We start from the raw sequence: 18,994 nt of genomic DNA on the forward strand, positions 1-18,994 counted from the left end.
CCCCGACGCCCGGCAGGGACAACTGCAGCCAGAATGGACGTCGGGGAAAATCGCAACGGGGAGCAAAGACCCACAGGGTCTTCATGAGCACCACTTCAAGACCCGGTTGTCTACCTCGCCCCTAAGGTCCTAGAGCGCTGAAGGAATGATGAATTAAACAGAGGCAGGGCCCTCGGCACAGGACGGGCGGGCCTGTTCCAGAGCCGCAGGGCAGGAGGAGGAGCAAGGGCTTCAGAGGGGGCTGAGCCAACGCTGGGCCCCAGATGCAAACAGACCAGGGACCACCTCATGCCTCCTGCGGTGGGCACGGCCTGCTGAGAGCCAGACCGCCCACAGCAAGCTCGCCTGCCATCTCCAGCTTTGTGGCCCTTGACACGACTTTATCTGTGCCAGTCGGATGCCCCAGTGTGAAAGGGGGCTGGGACTGATCGGAGTCCCCGTGGATGCGGGAGTACACACGCAGACTGGAACGTGCTAGGCAGGAGGCACTGTGTGCTGTTCTCCTTCTACCGAGCACGCCGCCCAACACAACTAAGGCCTGCGGCCGGGTAGGAGGGAAGGGCTAACCGTATGAATCCTAAGGACAAAGGGGATGTGGAGGGCCCAGGAGCCAACACAGACACTGAAGAAATCACAGGCTAGCCCCACTTGGCCTCCAGCATCCCTGGCCGTTATTTTCCTCTCCGGATAAGAACAAAGCATGAAACACAATTAAACCTTCCCCGTCCGCCAGCAGGAGGCAGAGGCCCTCCCGCGACCGGAGCGCGCCAGGGCACGCCAGCAGGCCGGGGGACAGACGCAGTCAGAAGAAAAGCATTCCAGGTAAGACGTGAGGGATTCTGAAAGTTAAAGGGAACAACAGAAAAACCCCAGATTCACGCTCTTTAGGGGAAATGCCTGAGCCATGGCGCGCACTGGGTATTGCTGTCTACACAACCCCCCCCGCAGGAACACCCAGGGGCTGGACAGGTTCCTCCTGTTCTCTGTGCCCTTTATACAAGGCGGTGTTGCTTCCAGCTGCTTAGTCCGACCCTTTGAATTCCAAGAGTCTTCCCGACCAGCATCTATTGGGAAGTCTGAAAAACACCTTCAAGGAGGCAGATACTCCCTCCCTCCTTCCCATCTCCCTTCCTCCCCAGTAAGGTCTTCTCCTCCCCTCTCTTTACTAGGAAGCAGAGATAAGACTAAGACTCAAGATTGAAAAACACATAACCACTGTCTCAAATGACTTAGATTTAATCGTCGGAAGCAAACTAAATTAAATGGAAAGCTTACAACAGAGAAGAATTATATGTCAGCGCCTTTTGCAAACTGAGCTGGGGCAGAAAAGGGGCTGGGCTGCCCCTCAACCCAAACCCTTCCAAGCAAAGACATCCACAGTGTCCCTGGCGGTCTGGCTCAGGGAAGAGGGCGCCTCCGCCGGCTCCGCGTCGAGGTCTGGGTGCCGGCCACTCACTCCTGGCCAGCATCGGGAGCCCCGCCTTGCCGGCTCTGGTCATCCCCCTTCTTTTTGTGGCCTGAGACGATGTCATCAATCCGCAGCAGGAGAACCGCCGTCTGGGGAAAAACCACAGCCCCAAAGAGGTCCGCAGAGAACGGAAGAGCGCTCATTTTCTTTAAAACCCAACACCGAGCTCCTCCACGTAGTTAGCATTTTATCTGCCGTCTACCCTGACCGAGCCTGGCACGGAAAACGCAGCTCTCCCTCAGCAAGGGCCACATCTTGTGGGGTCACCTTGCTTTCTGCATGAGCTAGAGGGGGGTACAGAGAAGGACGCTCGCGAGACCTTCCGAGAACCCTCTGCCTTCTAAGCCTGCCCTTCAAGATGGAGCCCAACACGCTGGTTTCCAGGGACATGCCCGCCCGCGGCCCAGCGGCACTCGGGAACCTCACCTCCACGGCCGTCTTGTACGTCTGCAGCTTCACGGCCAACGGCTCCCAGATGCCCAGTTCCTTCATGTCCACCAAGGTGCCTGTCTCACCATTTACACCCCACGTCTCACAGTTCTCCTGGGTGTGCTTGGCCTGGAGTCAGAAGAAGTATCAACAGCTCAAGGGAAAACACCAGAAACAAGTGGGCAGGAACACGAGGTAATAAGGCAAGAACAGTGACATGAGACAAGGTAATGACAATGACTGCAAACACGTCGAGTGTTCGGAGAGAGAGGGGACACCTGAAGGCACAAGCTGTCAGGAGAGCCAGACGCACAGATGGGAACCACCCCCTGGGCCAAGCAGCTCTCCCCACCCCGTCAGGAGCAAAGCGTGGGAAGGAACTCACCCGAAGCGAGGTAAGCAGACGAATGGTGCTGGCCCCACAGTTCTGGATAAGGGTACGAGGGAGGACTTCTAAGGCCTGGGCAACAGCCCTGTATGGCCACTGTTCCACACCGGTCATGGCCTTGGACTTTTCTGTCAAGGCGTGGGCCACGGCCATTTCCGAGGCCCCACCCCCCGGAACCAGCTGGGGGTCCAGCAGGACGTTGCGGCAGACCTGCATGGCATCCTGGAGGTTGCGTTCCACTTCCTTGGGAAAGCAAACGGATGACATGAAGCCCAAGGCTGGGGACTCAGGGACACATGAGAGGCACTCGAGGGCTCCCTAACTGCCACGTCTGGTAAACCATCAAGGAGGGCAGCTGGAAAGGTCCCTAGAACACTGTGGGGCAGAGCAGACGCCCTGCGCCTCGCAGAAGCACAGGGACTACAGGTGTGCGAGAGGGCGGGGGGTGAAGTCAGGCGACACAGAGCAGTCCCCGCTCCGTCCCGTCCCACGGCGCTGCGGGGACCGGGCGCCGCAGGCCCTGCTTCTGCACCTTTGGGTAAGTTACCTAACCTGGGACAAAAGTGGGATTTGTAACGTCAGCTTAAGAAATAAGGAAGCAGCGGTTACCGGGGAAATGGTGAGTCACTGCTGAAGGGGTAGGTCTGGCAAGATGACAAGGTTCTGAAGATCTATGGCCCGAGAATGTAAATATGTACGGAACCATACACTCAAAAATGGTTCAGATGGTAAATTTTATGTGTTTTTTTTGTAATTAAGAATTTTTTTAAAAAATTACATACACACGTAATCTCTGTACATAAGGCGGAGCTTGAACTCATGACCTCCGGCTCAAGCTGCGATACAGTGAGCCAACCCGATGCCCCTAAAAAATGGTTTTTCAGGGCGCCTGGGTGGCTCAGTTGGTTGAATGTCTGCCTTCAGCTCAGGTCGTGATCCCGGGCTCCTGGGATCAAGTCCTGCATCAGGCTTCCTGCTCAGTGGGGAGCCTGCTTCCCCCTCCCTCTGCCTGCTGCTCCCCCCTCCTTGTGTTCGTGTCAAATAAAATCTTTTATTATTTTTTAAAAGATTTTATTTGACAGAGAAAGACACAGCGAGAGGGAACACAAGCGGGGGGCGGGGGGAGCGGAGAGAGCAGCAGCTTCTCCCTGGGCAGGGAGCCTGATGTGGGTTTGACCCCGGGACCCTGGATCATGACCCAACTGAAGGCAGACATACAACGACTAAGCCTACCCAGGTGCCCCAACTAAATAAGATCTTTAAAAAAATTATTATTCACTTAAAAAAGAAGATATTTGTGGCCACATATCAAAAATTAAATGGCTATGAATGGGCAACAGAAGGATTTTAGGTCTTAGGGGCCTCTCTCAAGAAACAGAACGACCCAGGGCACCTGGGGTGGCTCAGTGGGTTAAAGCCTCTGCCTTCGGCTCAGGTCATGATGCCAGGGTCCTGGGATGGAGCCCCGCTCCGGCCCTCTGCTCAGCAGGAAGCCTGCCTCCCCCTCTCTCTGCCTGCTTGTGATCTCTGTCAAATAAATAAATAAAATCTTAAAAAGAAAGAAAGAAAGAAACAATGACCCAGTTCCGGCGCGCACGCCCCCAAGGCAGACTCACGGAGAGCAGCTCCTTGCTGGCCCCGCGCAGGAGAATGGTACAGGCCTTGGGGTCCTTGCAGTCAGTGATGAATGTGAAGTACTCGTCTCCAATTTTCTTGATTTCCAACACGCCTGCTCCTGTCCCAACATCTTCTTCTCTCAGCTCTTCTGGCCGGCTGACTATCCGGGCCCCGCAGGCTCTGTTGACCAGATTGGGGGGCCATGTGACTTTGGGGGCTTCTACTCATTTTCCCAGCCCGAGGCCAGCGGCTGGGGGTAAGGCCCGAAGTGGATTGCTGGAAACACTGCTACCTAGCGCGGGAGGTCCCGGCTGCCCGATAGTAAGATTCTCAAACATGTGTAGGTGACGTGTCCTTGCACGGACAAGGTTGATAAACTGCAAATACACGGAACAATGAGACAAGCAGGTGCGGTTTGACCCGAGGATGTTCTGTGGCCCCTCAGCACCGGACAAATGCACTCCTGGGCGCATCTACCGTGTGCGCCACGTTATGGTCCTTTCCAGATGCGCTGCGTCCCGCACGGCCCAATGAGAGCTCCAGGCCAGTAACGGGGCTGCACTCAAGACAGCGCGAAGTCAAGAAGGGAGGAAAGGGAGTCCGTGAGTGTGCGTCTGACTCCACCCCACGGAGCACAGAACTCACCTGCCCGGGCCCCCCAACTCCCGGGCCCACGGTCCGCCTTCTGCAGCCGTGCGCACTCAGAGCCCTTTCAGAGCTGGCGGAAGTATAACACTCGACCTGGATCTGATATTTGACATTGGGGTAGACTCAGCTTTTTAAAATAAAAATTAGTATCAGCAACGAATGGTATGTGAACACAGAATCTGCAAACAGCGAGTCAGTCGTAAGCTGCATGAGCAGGAGCTGAAGATCCAGTCAGGGAATCCAACAGCCATGCTGTAGGCCGAGCTACCGCAGACAGGCCGTGACAGACCCTGAGGCAGGGACCACAGACGTCTAAGCCTGGGCCTGTCACTACTGGCCAGCAGCAGGCAGCTGCGGGTCCGGAGCCTTTCTGGAAACAGCACACAGCTAAGCCCAGGTTATGCCCATCAATACCCAATCTGACTGTGTCCTACATTAAACCTTTTCAGGTAACAGGAACCACATTATAAAGCTCCAAAAGGAAAACACACGGGAAGGAGGAATCTCATCTTCACGTGGCCGACTCACCTGGCGATGCGGTTGTTGTCCGTCTTCCGGACTCTGCGGATGGCTGTGATGTTGGCCCGCATGAGGTAGTGCTGAGCTAAATCTGTAACCCCGAGAGCAGAGATGTCAAACTGGAAGGCGGAATCCTAGGTCCTGAGCCAGTGTCATCCCCAACGTACCCCACACCACCGCGTTTACATTCGGTCCACGCCCAAGGGGGGCGGGGGGGGGGGGCAGCCACCCTCCTCTACTCACCGGGAGGGAAAGCGAAAGGAGTCCTACCTGAGATGCCCTTCTCTGTGATGACCACATCGGGCTTCAGACGGACAATGTCCTCACAGAGCTGCTGGATGTACTCCTCCTCCATCTGCAGGATCCGCGTGAAGTCCTCCTCTCTCGTGATCTCGATGTCAGTCTGCGAGGTGGAGAAAGCTGCGGACTTACGGGTCCGAGAGGCCTGCCGGCCGGGAGCCCAGCCCTTGGGAGCCCGTTCAGCCCCAGCCCTGCAGCTGAATGCCTTCACTTTTTTTCCTTTTTTTAAATTAACACATAACGTCTTATTGGTTTCAGGGGTGCGGTTCCGTGTTAACGCCTTCGTTTAATTACACGTTAAGTGGAAGTGTCAAAGGCAAAGGCATTCAGGGGAGTTTGTGGCCTGAGGTCCTGGACCCTAGTGCAATGTTCCCTCCGGCCCGTCAGTGCGCATAGTATCTGGGTCTTAATTCTTCCCGCCAACAAAATACACCTTCCTCCCAATGCCTGCATTAGCGAGCCTGTTACTTTATTCTAGCCACACATAGTAAAAGCCTGGTGAACCTCCTCCCTCTGAAAATTCCTTGGCGTTCCCAAGCTGAATTACCCCTGACCCTATGTTCTACTCGTGTCATGGCAGTATGGAACCGAAGCCAACAGAGCTGCGTTCAAACCCTGACCTGGCCGGGACGGTTGTGTTCCTCAACTAATCTACCTTCTCTGAGCTTTGCATCCCTCAGCTGTGAACGGAAATCAGTACGAACACTGGGAAAGGATTCCCGGGGGGAGCAGAAACTATACATGCAGGTTGCGGACGCAGCAGGCAGGGTAACAAACACGCCTTTACTTCCGTGTCCCTGTTGGCAGTCCGAGTCCTCCAGCAGCGGCGAGGAGGCAGGCCGGGAGCCTCACCTGGCTTTCTCCCTTCTTGTACTCCAGAGAGGAATCCAGCAGCACGATGCGTGGGTTCTTGATGTAGCGCCGCATTCGGGGATGGGTCACGTCTTTGTTAATCATGACTCCCCGCAGGACACACGAGTCTTCAATGATGCCCCCCGGTATCTGAGCAAAAGACCCACTTGTCATCCACACCCGAGAGCGGCCAGTTCTCAACTCCCTTCCCAGACACTCGGCTCTCCCGCAAGAGCACATGCGGGTTTCTGACGTAGCTGTTTCCCTGAACGTCAAAAACAGCCGTAACCACACGTCCCTCCAGGAGGCACACCAATCGCGGACCAGGACCCCGATCTGAAGGTCAGCGGAGACGCTAGAAATTCAGTCACTCGCCAAGATTCTCTCAGATGTTTTAGGCTTGGGGCTCCACCTGCAGGCCCACGGCTATTAATGCTACTTCTGGTCCTCCAAGGAGCAGAGCTGGGGAGCACTTTCTGGGGCCTGGGTCACAGCCTCACCAGGAGGCCCAGACACGGAGACACGGAGAAGCCCTCCTGCAGCCCCCGGAAGCCTGGCGGAGGAACAGCACTGAAAGCAGCAGAACTATTCTGGGAACACCTCCTGGGTACCTTCTTTTTCAAGCTGCAGTTTTCTGGGCAGCAAATGTTCTAACTATAGAAACACGACCCTCGGTCCTCCCAAGCGAGGCGACGCACGCGCGGAAGCAGCGCGCCCTGCAAGCGCGGACGAGCTCACCTTCTCCACCCGGGCGTACTTCTTGATGTCGATCTCCTTGCGACCGTTCTCCTCAAACTGCACCGTCCGGACGGCGTCCAGGGCAATGCTGCAGGCCAGCGAGGCCCACCGGCTGATGGCTTTGGTGGTGATAGAGCTGTTGATGATGTTCAGCATCACGTCTCGGTTACTGGTGTCCACAGGGGTACTGGAGGAGGAGGCAGGCAGTGTGCTCAGCGGACAGCTCGGACGGTCGAGAAGTCCCCCATCTACAGCCTAGGGTCCCGGGGGGGGGGCGGCAACGGGCAGAACTGTCCCTCCCCGTGCCTTTCGACAAGACTGAAACTGAGCCGTCCCTGGAAGCGATCTCAAATCCGACCAGTGTCTCCTCATGCCTGACGACCCTCCAGACTTAAGAGTTTACAGAAAAATGGTGTGTTCTTTATCTTCTGCTTCAACCAAATAAACTCCACTTTTCTAACTTGGGGCAAAACACATTTTGCCTCTGACACCCTATCCCACCGCTAGTAAATGCTGGTAACCCCCTCGGCCCGCACTATCCTCAAGCAGCGGATTCCGCGGTGAACCACACGGCGCGTTTGTGTTCAGCCTCTCCTAACAGCAGCACACATCTGTATGTGGGGAGACTATCTGCAGCCATAAAACCGAAGTTCCACAAGACCTTGGACACCACCTAAACCGAATTTTCATGTAACAGTGTAAGGCATATGATATGCTATCATTACATAGCTGTTGAATTATGGATTTTTCTTTTAAAGATTTTATTTATTTGACAGAGAGAGATCACAAGTAGGCAGAGAGGGAGGCAGAGAGAGGGGGAAGCAGGCTCCCCGCTGACAGAGAGCCTGAGGTGGGGCTCGATCCCAGGACCCAGAGATTTACGACCCGAGCTGAAGGCAGAGGCTTAACCCACTGAGCCACCCAGGTGCCCCTGGATTTTATTTTTTAAAAATATTTATTTGAGACAGCATGAGCTGGGGGAGAGGCAGACTCTACTGAGGAAGAAGCCCGAGGTAGGACTTGATCCCAGGACGCTGGGATCATAACCTGAGCCGAAGGAAGATGCTTCACCGACTGAGCCACCCAGGCGCCCCAGGAATTAAGGATTTTAGAGAAGAAACAACAGCTCGACAAGTATCACCTAGGACATACAGACAATTATTGTTTGATAAGAAAAACTATCAATTCAGCTCCACGAACTCAATAAATCCTTTGGTTATCTCTACATTCTTACAGCTTACTTCATAAAAATTATTTCAGGCAAACACCACATTCCCGAAAGCGCTAGACAGACTTTACCATACACTCCGTTTCTCAGCAGGCACTACAACACACAGCTCGCCAAGTTACTTGAGGCTTACGTACCAAACACCCAACCACATCAGAGTAGAGGCTTTACACAGAATTTTTAAACCCAAGACATTCTGCGTTATGTCATGACCTAACATCCTCTGATTTTAGAAGTCCTGCTTTCCACACTCCTATCGTTACCCTATTAGTCGCAGCAGATGAACAGCAAGTTCTTTAATTCCTAGATGGGACTCGAACAGAATTTTCAGTCCCACTCCTCCTGCCTTTAATGGAAAACTGCCGGCTACCGCCCTCCTCAGCATTTTACTAGAGAATTAACTGCATGAGTCATAATCCTACGGGATGATAGGGCACTTCAGTATTAAATCCTGAATAATTGTTATCCAACTCTTCAACTAACTCCCCCCACTGGCATCTAAGCTTTGAGAAGATAGGTCTATTTTGCTACACATTTTCCATGGCAGCCCCTAACAGGGGAACAAGCAAACCGCACGTAACCCGAAGACATTTGGGAGAACTGAACCCAACTCCCTTTGTCTGCCCTGTGTCCTGTGTCATTGTCCTTTGTCCCTCTGCTGCCCTCCTCTCTCCGCCTCGCATACAGGACGACAGTGGAAAGCCCTGGCGATGTGCCTAGCCTTCCTCCACCACCGCAGAACACCTCCGTCTTCCGGGCCCCCCCAGCTGACAAGTCTCTGATCCCAATACCTGATCTTCTTAAGGGTGCTGATCATGTCGTCCAGGGCCTTGCGGTACGCACTGATCACCACCGTCGGGTGCATCTGCTGCTCCAGGAAGTGCTCGGCCACAGACAGCATCTCCCCCGCTGAAAAGAGACACACAAGCCATCGTGGTTTTTTTAATAAAGTACCGAGACTTCAAGGCAACTTCATGAGATTTCTAAAAATACCTTATCGTTTTCCCTAAAATAGATGGTCCCAAAACCTATGCCAATGGACTGTTAATAACATTTTTTTGTAACCCAAATTTTACACTTTATACAAGGCAATCCATGAAGAAAATACCCTCACCAGACATGCTTTAAGTGATTGAAGACTGAACACAGTTTATTCACTTGATCTTTCAAGATCAGCGTTTGTCACCAGTTTTCCAAGCAAAAGGAGACATTTTATCCCCCCAAAGACTCCAGAAGGAAAAACATATAAAGGAAAACGGACTTGTTGATGATTCTCTCGGTACCTGGTAGGCACAGAAACCATTTGTACTAAAAACAAAAATACACATAAAAACCTTATACCTGGAAGCATAACCACAAAAACTCACAAAATTTACTGAGATTATTTGTGAAACATCCCCTTACTAAAAAAATTTGTCTTTACTTTCTAACACACACAAATAGATATACAGATGCACATATATACACAATTCTGTTTCTTCTTTTTTTTTTTTCCAAAGATTTTATTCATTTATTTGACAGACAGAGATCACAAGTAGGCAGAGAAGCAGGCAGATAGGAGGAAGCAGACTCCTCGCTGAGCAGAGCCCGATGCAGAGCTCGATCCCAACCCACTGAGCCCCCCAGGTGCCCCACCGCAAGTCTGTTTCTTAACAAAAAAGTTTGGAGAGACAAATGTACTTTTTGTAACAATTAAAAAAAAAAGATCTTTTGTACAATTTGCTTGTACTACCTGTCCACTAACACTGATTGTTAAAATGTACACAAATGAAAAAAAAATGTACACAAATGTGTCAAGGTTCGCCAAGTGTACTCTTTGAGGGGCGCCTGAGTGGCTCAGTCCTTAAGTGTCTGCCTGCGGCTCAGGTCATGACCCCAGGGTCCTGGGATGGAGCCCTGCATCAGGCTCCCTGCTCATCGGGAAGCAGGCTTCTCTCTCTCCCACTTCCCCTGCTTGTGTTCCCTCTCTCGCTGTGTCTCTGTCCAATAAATAAAATCTTAAAAACAAAAACAAATGTACTTTGGCATGTGCTTGAATGTTTGAATTCAATACCTTACACCAATTCCTAAGTGACCAAAATACCCGTTAAAATAATCAAGCAATTATTTTTTACAGACTTTATTCAGTTTGAGAGCGAGCTCACACACACGCATGTGCACACGTGGCAGGAGGGGCGGAAGGGGAGGAGGGGACAAGCAGACTCTGCACTGAGTGTGGAGCCTAATGCGGGGCTCAATCCCACGACCCTGAGATCATCATCTGAGCCAGAACCAAAAGTCAGACACTTAACGGACTGAGCCACCCAGGTGCGTCCAGAAATACTCACGCATTTTAAAACGCGCTGGAATAAGTTCACTTAGGAAAGGGTATGGCCTGTTAGAGAACAGTGAGGACAACTTCGAAGAAGGACTCTAGGAACAGCAGGGGTTTCTTTATCAGCGCTACCTAGACTCGTGGATACTTAACCCCCATCTCTCCGGGAGATTTAACTAGGTTATTAGCTAGGAAAGCCTGCCTGGTGACTACTGCTCATCTGCAGCCACGAAACCGTGGGAAAGATACGAAGTCTGTCTTCCTTCTTGTATCCTCCGAATTCTCCTTCCAAGCACAGAACTAGCCACACCTAATTTCTGCTCCTCAAAGAGAACTGGGTCTGAACAAATGCTTAGTGGGCACCTGGGCGGCTCTCCAGGTTAAGCATCCGACCCTGGGTTTCGACTCAGGTCATCTCAGGGTCAGAGGACTGAGCCCTGAGTCCAGCTCCGATCAGCAGGGGGTCCACTGGAGCCCCCCTCTCTCCCTCTGCCCCCCACCCCGCTAACCCCAGCTCACGCTCCCTCAAAAAATAACCAAGTGCTTAGTTGGTGGTGACACACTACATCTCCACCCAACTCTGTACTTCCTAAAAATAACTGAAAACATCACTTTAAAAGTTCATACAATAATTCTGTTATATGCACTCTACTTCCAGGCATGTGGGCCAACATTATAAACTGACATCTGTTAAAAGAGTTCTCATTTCCTTAAAATGAAACAAGATGGGATTAGGAGGGAAACAAACCATAAGAGACTCTTAATCTCACAAAACAAACTGAGGGTTGCAGGGGGGCGGAAGAGAGAGAGGGTGATGGACACTGGAGAAGGTACGTGCTCTGGTGAGTGCTATGAAGCGTGTAAGCCTGACGATTCACAGACCTGTACTCCTGGGACTAACAATACATTATATGTTAATTAAAAAAAAAAGAGTTCTCATTTCCTCTACAATGTATTACTGAAATCAGATTTTAAAAAATAAATGCCTTCGGGCGCCTGGGTGGCTCAGTGGGTTGAAGCCTCTGCCTTCAGCTCAGGTCATGATCCCAGGGTCCTGGGATCGAGCCCCGCATCAGGCTCTCTGCTCAGCAGGGAGCCTGCTTCCTTTCCTCTCTCTCTGCCTGCATCTCTGCCTGCTTGTGATCTCTGTTAAATAAATAATTTAAAAATAAATAAATAAATGCCTTGATTATAAACATTTCTCCATTGACTTAAAACACACAGAGAAATAAAGGCAACGTCAAATTTTCAGAAGTGATTCTTTATGATCCTACAGAAAATGGAAAGATCAGTTATTAAAATATGTATGGTCAAGACTCATTGTCAACATTCGTCAACCACACAACTGACTAAAATGTCATTTGTAGGGGCGCCTGATGGCTCAGTTGCTAAACATCTGCCTTCGGCTCAGGTCGTGATCCCAGAGTCCTGGGATAGAGCCCTACATCGGGCTCCCTGCTCAGCAAGAAGCCTGCTTCTCCCTCTCCCACTCCCCCTGCTTGTGTTCCCTCTCACGGTCTCTGTCAAATAAATAAGTACAATATTTTAAATAAATAAATGACATGTTATCTTTGAGCCCCAAGTCAGGGGCATTTTGTCAGTCACACACACGTGCTGAGACGAACACTCGAGTCACGCGATGCCCTGCCCTGCTTCAGCTCCCACACTTTATGCGGTACAGGTTCACATTTTTGTGCATTTTGTTGACTTCACTGTTTAAACTGGCCCAAGCGTAGCACTACAGTCCAGCCCAGCCTTCCTAAGTGCAAGAAAAGTGACGTGTCTTACAGAGAAAACAACACATTACAAAAGCCTCGTTTAGGCATGAGTTACGGTGCTACTGGCTGTGAGTTCAATGAATCAGCAACATGTATTACATAATGTGTCCTTATTTTTATTTAAAAATTTATTTATTGTGGAGCGCCCAGGTGGCTCAGTCATTTGAGCATCTGCCTTCGGCTCGGGTCATGATCCCTGGGTCCCAGGATCGAGTCTTGCGTTTTGTCTTGTTTTTTAAAGATTTTATTTATTTATTTGAAAGAGGGATCACAAGTTAGGAAGAGAGGCAGGCAGAGAGAGAGGCGGGAAGCAGGCTCCCCGCTGAGCAGAGAACCCGGTTTGGGGCTTGATCCCAGGACCCTGAGATTATGACCTGAGCCACAGGCAGAGGCTTAACCCACTGAACCACCAGGCGCCCCAGGCTCCCTGTTTAGTGGGAACTCTGCTTCTCTCTCTATCCTTCCCCCCACTCATGATCCCTTGCTCTCTCAAATAAATAAAACCTTTAAAAAATAAATAAAAATTTATTTATTTGAGAAAAAGACAGCGTGTGCATGCCCCTGTGCAAGTGGGCAGAGGGGAAGGGGGAAGAGGAGAGAGAAACTCTCAAGCAGACTCTGCTCAGCACAGAGCTTGACGCTAGGTTTGACCTCAGGACCATGAGCTCACGACCTAAGCTGAAACCAAAAGTCTGACGCTTAATGGACTGAACCACACAGGAGCCCCCATTGGGTGTCTTTAAAAAAAAAAACAAAAACAAAAAAAAACCAAGGGGTGCCTGGGTGGCTCACTGGGTTAAGCCTCTGCCTTCGACTCAGGTCATGATCTCAGGGCCCTGGGATCAAGCCCCGCATTGGGCTCTCCACTCGGCAGGGAACCTGCAACACATCACCCACCCACCCCACCGCCACTCCGCCTGCCTCTCTGCCTGCTTGTGATCTCTTTCTCTTTGCAAAATAAGTAAATAAAATCTTAAAACAAAACAAAACAAAACAAAACAAAAAACAAACCGAGGGGTGCCTGGCTAGCTCACTTGGAAAGGTATCAACTCTTGATCTTATGGTTATGATCATGGGTTACTCCCATGCTGGGAGTAGAGATTATTTAATTTATTTGGTTTTCTTTTTATTCTATTTATAATTCTATTTATCTGTCAGAGAGAGAGCATTGGCTCACGTGGGAGCACAGGCAGGGGGAGCGACAGGCAGAGGGAGAAGCAGGCTCCCCTTTAAGCAAGGAGCCTAATGCAGGACTTGATCCCAAGACCCTGATCACAATCCTAGACAAAGGCAAACGCTTAACCAACTGAGCCACCCCGGTGAACTGGGAGATTACTTTAAAAATAAGTAGGGGAGGCTGGGTGGCTCAGCCAGCTAACCATCTGGTCTTGGCTCAGGTCCTAACCCAAGGTGCTGGGACTGCAGCCGTATCAGGCTTCCTGCTCGGCGGGGAGCCTGTTCTCTCTCCTTCCTGCTCGTGCTCTCGATCACTCTCTCTCCCAAATAAATAAAACCTTTCTAAAAAATTGAAATAGAAATAAATAAAACAAACCCAAAACCCCTCACGTTAAGTAAGGTATAAGGGCACCTGATTCTTGGTGTCAGCTGTCATGATCCCATGGTCGTGGATCGAGCTCCCTATCAGGCTCCAAGCTCCCGTCGCTGCGGGAACTCTGCTTGGGTTTCTCCCCCTCTGCCCTCAGCCTCTCCCCTGCCCCCCTGCCCCCCCACCCCCACCAAACAAATGCAATAAAGTGTGTAGGTATTAAAGAGTGTGTAGAGGCTCAAAGGAGCCAGACCCGGATCTACTCCAGGACGGACGGTTTAGCGCTTGCGAACTCAGCGTCTGTGGGGACTTTCTAGAATGCAACTTACCGTGAATGACAAGAACACACTGTATTTTGTTCCACCAGGTTTTTAGTTCATCCTACACTATAATGAATGTTTTACGCTCACTTGGAGAAAATACACAAAAAATTACCAATAAATTATTTAAATATTTGTAATTAGCGGACTGGTAATAATTTCCTTCTTAAAATAGGACACACAGGGGCGCCTGGGTGGCTCAGTTGGTTAAGCAGCTGCCTTCGGCTCAGGTCATGATCCCAGCGTCCTGGGATCGAGTCCCACATCGGGCTCCTTGCTCGGCGGGGAGCCTGCTTCTCCCTCTGCCTCTGCCTGCCTCTCTGTCTGCCTGTGCTCGCTCGCTCGCTCTCCCTCTATCCCTGACAAATAAATAAATAAAATTTAAAAAAAAAAAAAGGACACACGTTATTTCCGATAAAAATCTTCATGTTTTGATCACCTGGGTGGCTCAGTAGGTAAAGCGTCTACCTTCAGCTCAGGTCATGGGGACCAAGTCCTACGTGGGCCCCTTCTCCCTGTACCCCTTCCCACTGCTTGCGATCTCTTGTCTCTCTTTCCAATAAACATATATATCTTTAAAGATTTTATTTGTCTACTTGACAGAGAGAGGGAGAGGGAGGGGGAAGGAGGGAGAGGGAGAGGGAGCGCGCATGCATGAGCAGGAGTGAAGGAGAAGCATGTCCCCAGCTGAGCAGGGAGCCCGATGTTGGGTTCCATCCCTGGACCCCAAGATCATGACCTGAGCCAAAGGCAGAGGTTTAATGACTGAGCTACCCAGGCAGGTGCTCCAAATAAATAAAATCTTAAAAAAAAAAAAAAAAAAAAAGGAAAAAAGAAAAAACCTCATGTTTCAATCGAGCTTCTCAGCACCGCTGTCGTCCTCTTACCGAGAATAATTACTGATGTGGTCCCGTCTCCAACCTCCTCATCCTGCGTCCGGCTAATTTCAATCATGGATTTGGCTGCTGGATGCTGGACTTGAATCTGAGAAGGAAAACGCAGATGGCCACGGAATCAGCAGTACTCAAAGACCTCGGAACCCACTCTACTGGGTCCTGACTCTTGAGCTGTTATATTCTCTCCCTTATCCAGGACCGTTTTACCACAGCTTACATGATTTTAAGGGGTCTCCAAAATATCTAAGTGAATCCTCTCTCCAAGTCCCCCTATTTTTAGGGGAAAATGTGTCCCAACTCAACTACTCAAGTTTCTCAAAGACAGAAGAGCCTCTTTCATAGCTTACTTCCCAGGAGCCCCACTGCTGCGGCTGAACTGTGTTTTCCGAAAGGACAGCTGAAGTCCTACCCTCTGGAAACTGTGAATGGGAATGTTACTGAAACACAGTCTTTGCAGTTGTAATCAAGATCTACAAATTAGATCATGCATGATATTACGATAGACCCTATATCCAACCATTGTTGTCCTTTTAATAGAGCCACAACAGGAGAACGGCCTCTAACGACTAAGAAAGAGACAGGGGGCGCCTGGGTGGCTCAGTGGGTTAGGACTCTGCCTTCCGCTCAGGTCATGATCTCAGGGCCCTGGGATGGAGCCCCACACGTCAGGCTCTCTGCTCAGTGGGGAGCCTTTTTCTCCCTCTGCCCCTCCACCCGTTTGTGTCTGCTGTCAAATAAATAAAAATCTTAAAAGAAAAAAAAAGGAGATTGAGTCCACAGGCCAAGCAATGTCACAGACTGCGGTCAACCACCAGATGCTGGCAGCATCAAAGACAGATTCTTTTCTTGAGCTTTCGGAAGGAAGGAGGAGGGCCCTGCTGACACCTTGATTTTTCACTTCTAGCTTCCACTCTATGAGAAAATAAATTTCTGTTTAAAGCCACGGCAGTCCTAAGAAACTAACCATCATGCATTCATAATTTTACGGATCCTTTATAAAATTGCGAGAAAGCAAAACGTTCCAATTTCAGTATATGTGCTGCCGAAGCGAACACTGGAAAGCTAAACAAAAAGTCACACCTCTCGGAGAATGGCGTTGCCGTCATTGGTCATCACAATGCCTCCCATGGGGTCCAAAAGCATCTAGGACAAAAAGTCAGTCATACCTAAGTTACACCTGTTCCAGGTAACAGACAGGAAAAATCTGAAGTCAGAAAGTTGAGGAAGGGACAGGCCTACCTTCATCATGGACTTGGGTCCCAAGCATGTGCGGATGATATCTGCAATGGTCTAGCAACAAGAAAACGACAGACACGGACCACCGGTCAGAAGGCCCGTGAGTGTGTGTGTCAGAAGGCATGTTCGGTACAGGACGTCACACGCCCAGGGGCTGCTATTTCTCCCCTGGGAGTGATTTCAGGGTGGACGGAGAAAGAATTTTTCACAGGAAAGGGGGCCGTGGCTTCTGGTTCCTGTAACTCAGGTAACTGTGGGTCCACGTGTTAGCATTTCTTCCCACGACAGGGGCCTCCACACTGCGCTACATCAGCTCCGGGGCGGTTTCACTCTTTCATCCAGAAGCACGTGCTGAGTACCCCGCCAGGATCTACAGTGGCACTAGGAATGCCAACGGGAAGACAGTCCTTCCCCTCAAGTAACTCGTGGGGAATGGCAGGCAGACACGAGCAGGTTACAAAACAATATACAATAACAGAATTATGCCCAGATATCAGGCCTAACTCATTGTGCGAGCATATCTTTCTACCTACCACCATGAGAGAAATGGCCTGAAAGGACATTTTCTTCTTCCTAACTGCAAATGAATACAAAAGTACCAGGGAAGGCAGCTGCAGGCAAACTAATCAAACTTGAAACTACTTCAAAGACACACTACCTTAGCAGCATTGATGTTTCCAGACTGAACTTTTCTTCCAGATTCACGCTTTGTGTTCTGGCCTAAAACAGATAAAATAAAATGCAACAGACCAGGATTCACCCACCGTATAGAAACTCTCATTCCCTGACGTTTGAAAATAAAAACACACACAGGTGTTACAGATGTAACAAAGGTCAACCCTCATCGAACTGTACCCTTCAAATACGTGTAAGTTATTGTGTCGACATACCTTAAAAAACTGTTAAAAAAGTAAATATACGTACTTGTGGCTACGTCTTTATGTCAAGCCCTGGCACACAAACAATCCCTAACACTTCAACCCTGGAGCCCTGGTCATCGCCTTCCCATGAACCAAACGTTCACGTATTTACAGCAGATTCATAACCTGAGGTCCACAAGTGGGCCCTAGTGGAATGGTGAACTCCTGGGTGTTGGGAGAAAATGGGGAGATACTGTGTTCTTGTCTGGGAAGAGGCTCTAGAGCAATCAGATTCTCAAAGGACCGGTGACCTAAAAAAAGCATCAATCACTGCTTTATGCAAAAAAGGAAGGAGTTGGGGGGGTCCTATCTTCCTACTTGGGCAGAGGGAATCACGCTGACAGTTCCAGCGCAATCACTGCCGTGCCCCCGCGGTGTGCTGTGCAGTGAGAAAATGCTCTGAGGGGGCTCGGTTTACAGGATACGCTCGCTCCACACTTGGCTAGAACAGGAATGTCTCAGGGACCCCTACCATCAGCCAGAGCTAAGCACATATCCTGACAGGAGGCCTACTCTGTTCTAGCCACTAGTGCCAGGGATAAAGGCAGACCTGGAAAAGGCTTCACGATGCACCACTCGCCCCTGGGCCCTCCCAATGGAGACAAGCCCGTGGCTCCCACCAGACCAACCTAATGCTGATCTCCCCCCTCTCAAATCACACACTCCCTACAGGTTAAATGGGTAAAATTTTCACCCAGTCCCATCTAATCTACACGCTCAGAACCCTCAGAATTTGGATTCCCGTTTCAGGTCGCGGTAACTAAAGTCCTGCCTGGACTGTCTGGCAGACTCATCAGAAGAAAGGCGGCTTTGCCCCAGTTAGGTGAAATCTTTTTTTTCTGAAAACAGTTATTTCCTAGGGACAGGGAAAACGGAGAAAATCGCGTTATTGCATTTTGTATACCGAAACCCGTAAGGGAGGGATAAGAGCTTGTAGCTGGGGTACAGAAGTTACCCGAAAAATGGGAACGGCCCAAGGGAAGACAATGGAGGTGGCCCTCAGAGAGGAATTCAGGAAAACTCCGCAGGAAAGATCGCAGCGCAGAGGACGCCGCGGGACGAATTACACCCAAGCTGGACCCCGCACGCGTCGCTAGGGGACCCCGGGGGGCTGTCACGGAGACTGACCGCGGGGACCCCCGGCTGTGCGCAGACCCCCTTTTCGGCCGCTCCCCCCCGTCACCTAACCACCCCATCCCACGAGGACAGGCTCCTAAGCCCCCAGGAAGGGCCGCACGCTCGAGCCGGGCGATCCGGCGGGACCCCGCGACCACGGACCCACCGGCCACGGCGGCGAGGCCAGGCCAGGCCACATCCCACTCCCCAGCCCCGCACCGAAAACCACGCGAGCAGGGGTTCGGCGGCGCGGAGAGCGCGAGTGCCCGCAGCCCGGCGGCTCAGCCAGGGGCAGGGAGACAAGGGACCCGGTCGGGGCACTCGGGGGAGCGGCAGAGGGGGCTTCCGAGGCGCACGGGAAGGCTGCGAGGCCGGACCCGGGCGGGACCGGGCTGGGGCCCCACGGCCAAGTGCGGAGGGAAGGGGCGGAAAGGGGGTCCCTGCCCCGGCTTCCCCCCAACTCACTGAGCACGAGCACCGGACGATGGCCCATCATGGCGGCGCGATGTAGAGCCCGGTACCCAGAGCTGGGGCGACCGGCAGAACCTTCTGGAGAGAGAGAAGCAGAGAGAAGCCCAGAAAACGCTGCCTCCTCAAGGCTCACACCTTAACCCGCTACCCTCCGGGTCGCTGCCAATCACCGCAGCCAGCTCATTGACGGGCACGAAGGCCGGCCAATCG

General features: G+C 51.3%; 1 protein-coding gene across 1 annotated transcript; it reads right to left on the minus strand.

The window, feature by feature from the left end:
• Positions 1 to 1,220: 1,220 nt before the first annotated feature.
• Positions 1,221 to 18,928, minus strand: CCT3 (chaperonin containing TCP1 subunit 3). Its single transcript, XM_044266575.1, has 14 exons — positions 18,779 to 18,928; positions 16,936 to 16,997; positions 16,281 to 16,331; positions 16,122 to 16,184; positions 15,033 to 15,129; positions 8,979 to 9,096; positions 6,960 to 7,146; positions 6,222 to 6,371; positions 5,340 to 5,472; positions 5,079 to 5,160; positions 3,902 to 4,082; positions 2,283 to 2,528; positions 1,895 to 2,026; positions 1,221 to 1,557 (listed from the first exon to the last, which is right to left on the minus strand). Exons 1-14 carry the CDS (start codon positions 18,807 to 18,809, stop codon positions 1,453 to 1,455), a joined length of 1,638 nt encoding a protein of 545 aa, XP_044122510.1. The 5' UTR covers positions 18,810 to 18,928; the 3' UTR covers positions 1,221 to 1,452.
• Positions 18,929 to 18,994: the final 66 nt, after the last annotated feature.

This window comes from Neovison vison, chromosome 10, assembly GCF_020171115.1.
Source record: "Neovison vison isolate M4711 chromosome 10, ASM_NN_V1, whole genome shotgun sequence".
NCBI lineage: Eukaryota > Metazoa > Chordata > Mammalia > Carnivora > Mustelidae > Neogale > Neogale vison.

Bases quoted from the DNA above. Each gene is read 5' to 3' on its own strand.
- CCT3 (XM_044266575.1), bottom strand. From the start codon at position 18,809: ATGATGGGCCATCGTCCGGTGCTCGTGCTCA. The intron at 16,998-18,778 runs GTGAGTTGGGGG...TATCTGTTTTAG, and splicing joins TCGTCCGGTGCTCGTGCTCA to GCCAGAACACAAAGCGTGAA. The intron at 5,161-5,339 runs GTAGGACTCCTT...TCGGGGTTACAG, and splicing joins CACAGAGAAGGGCATCTCAG to ATTTAGCTCAGCACTACCTC.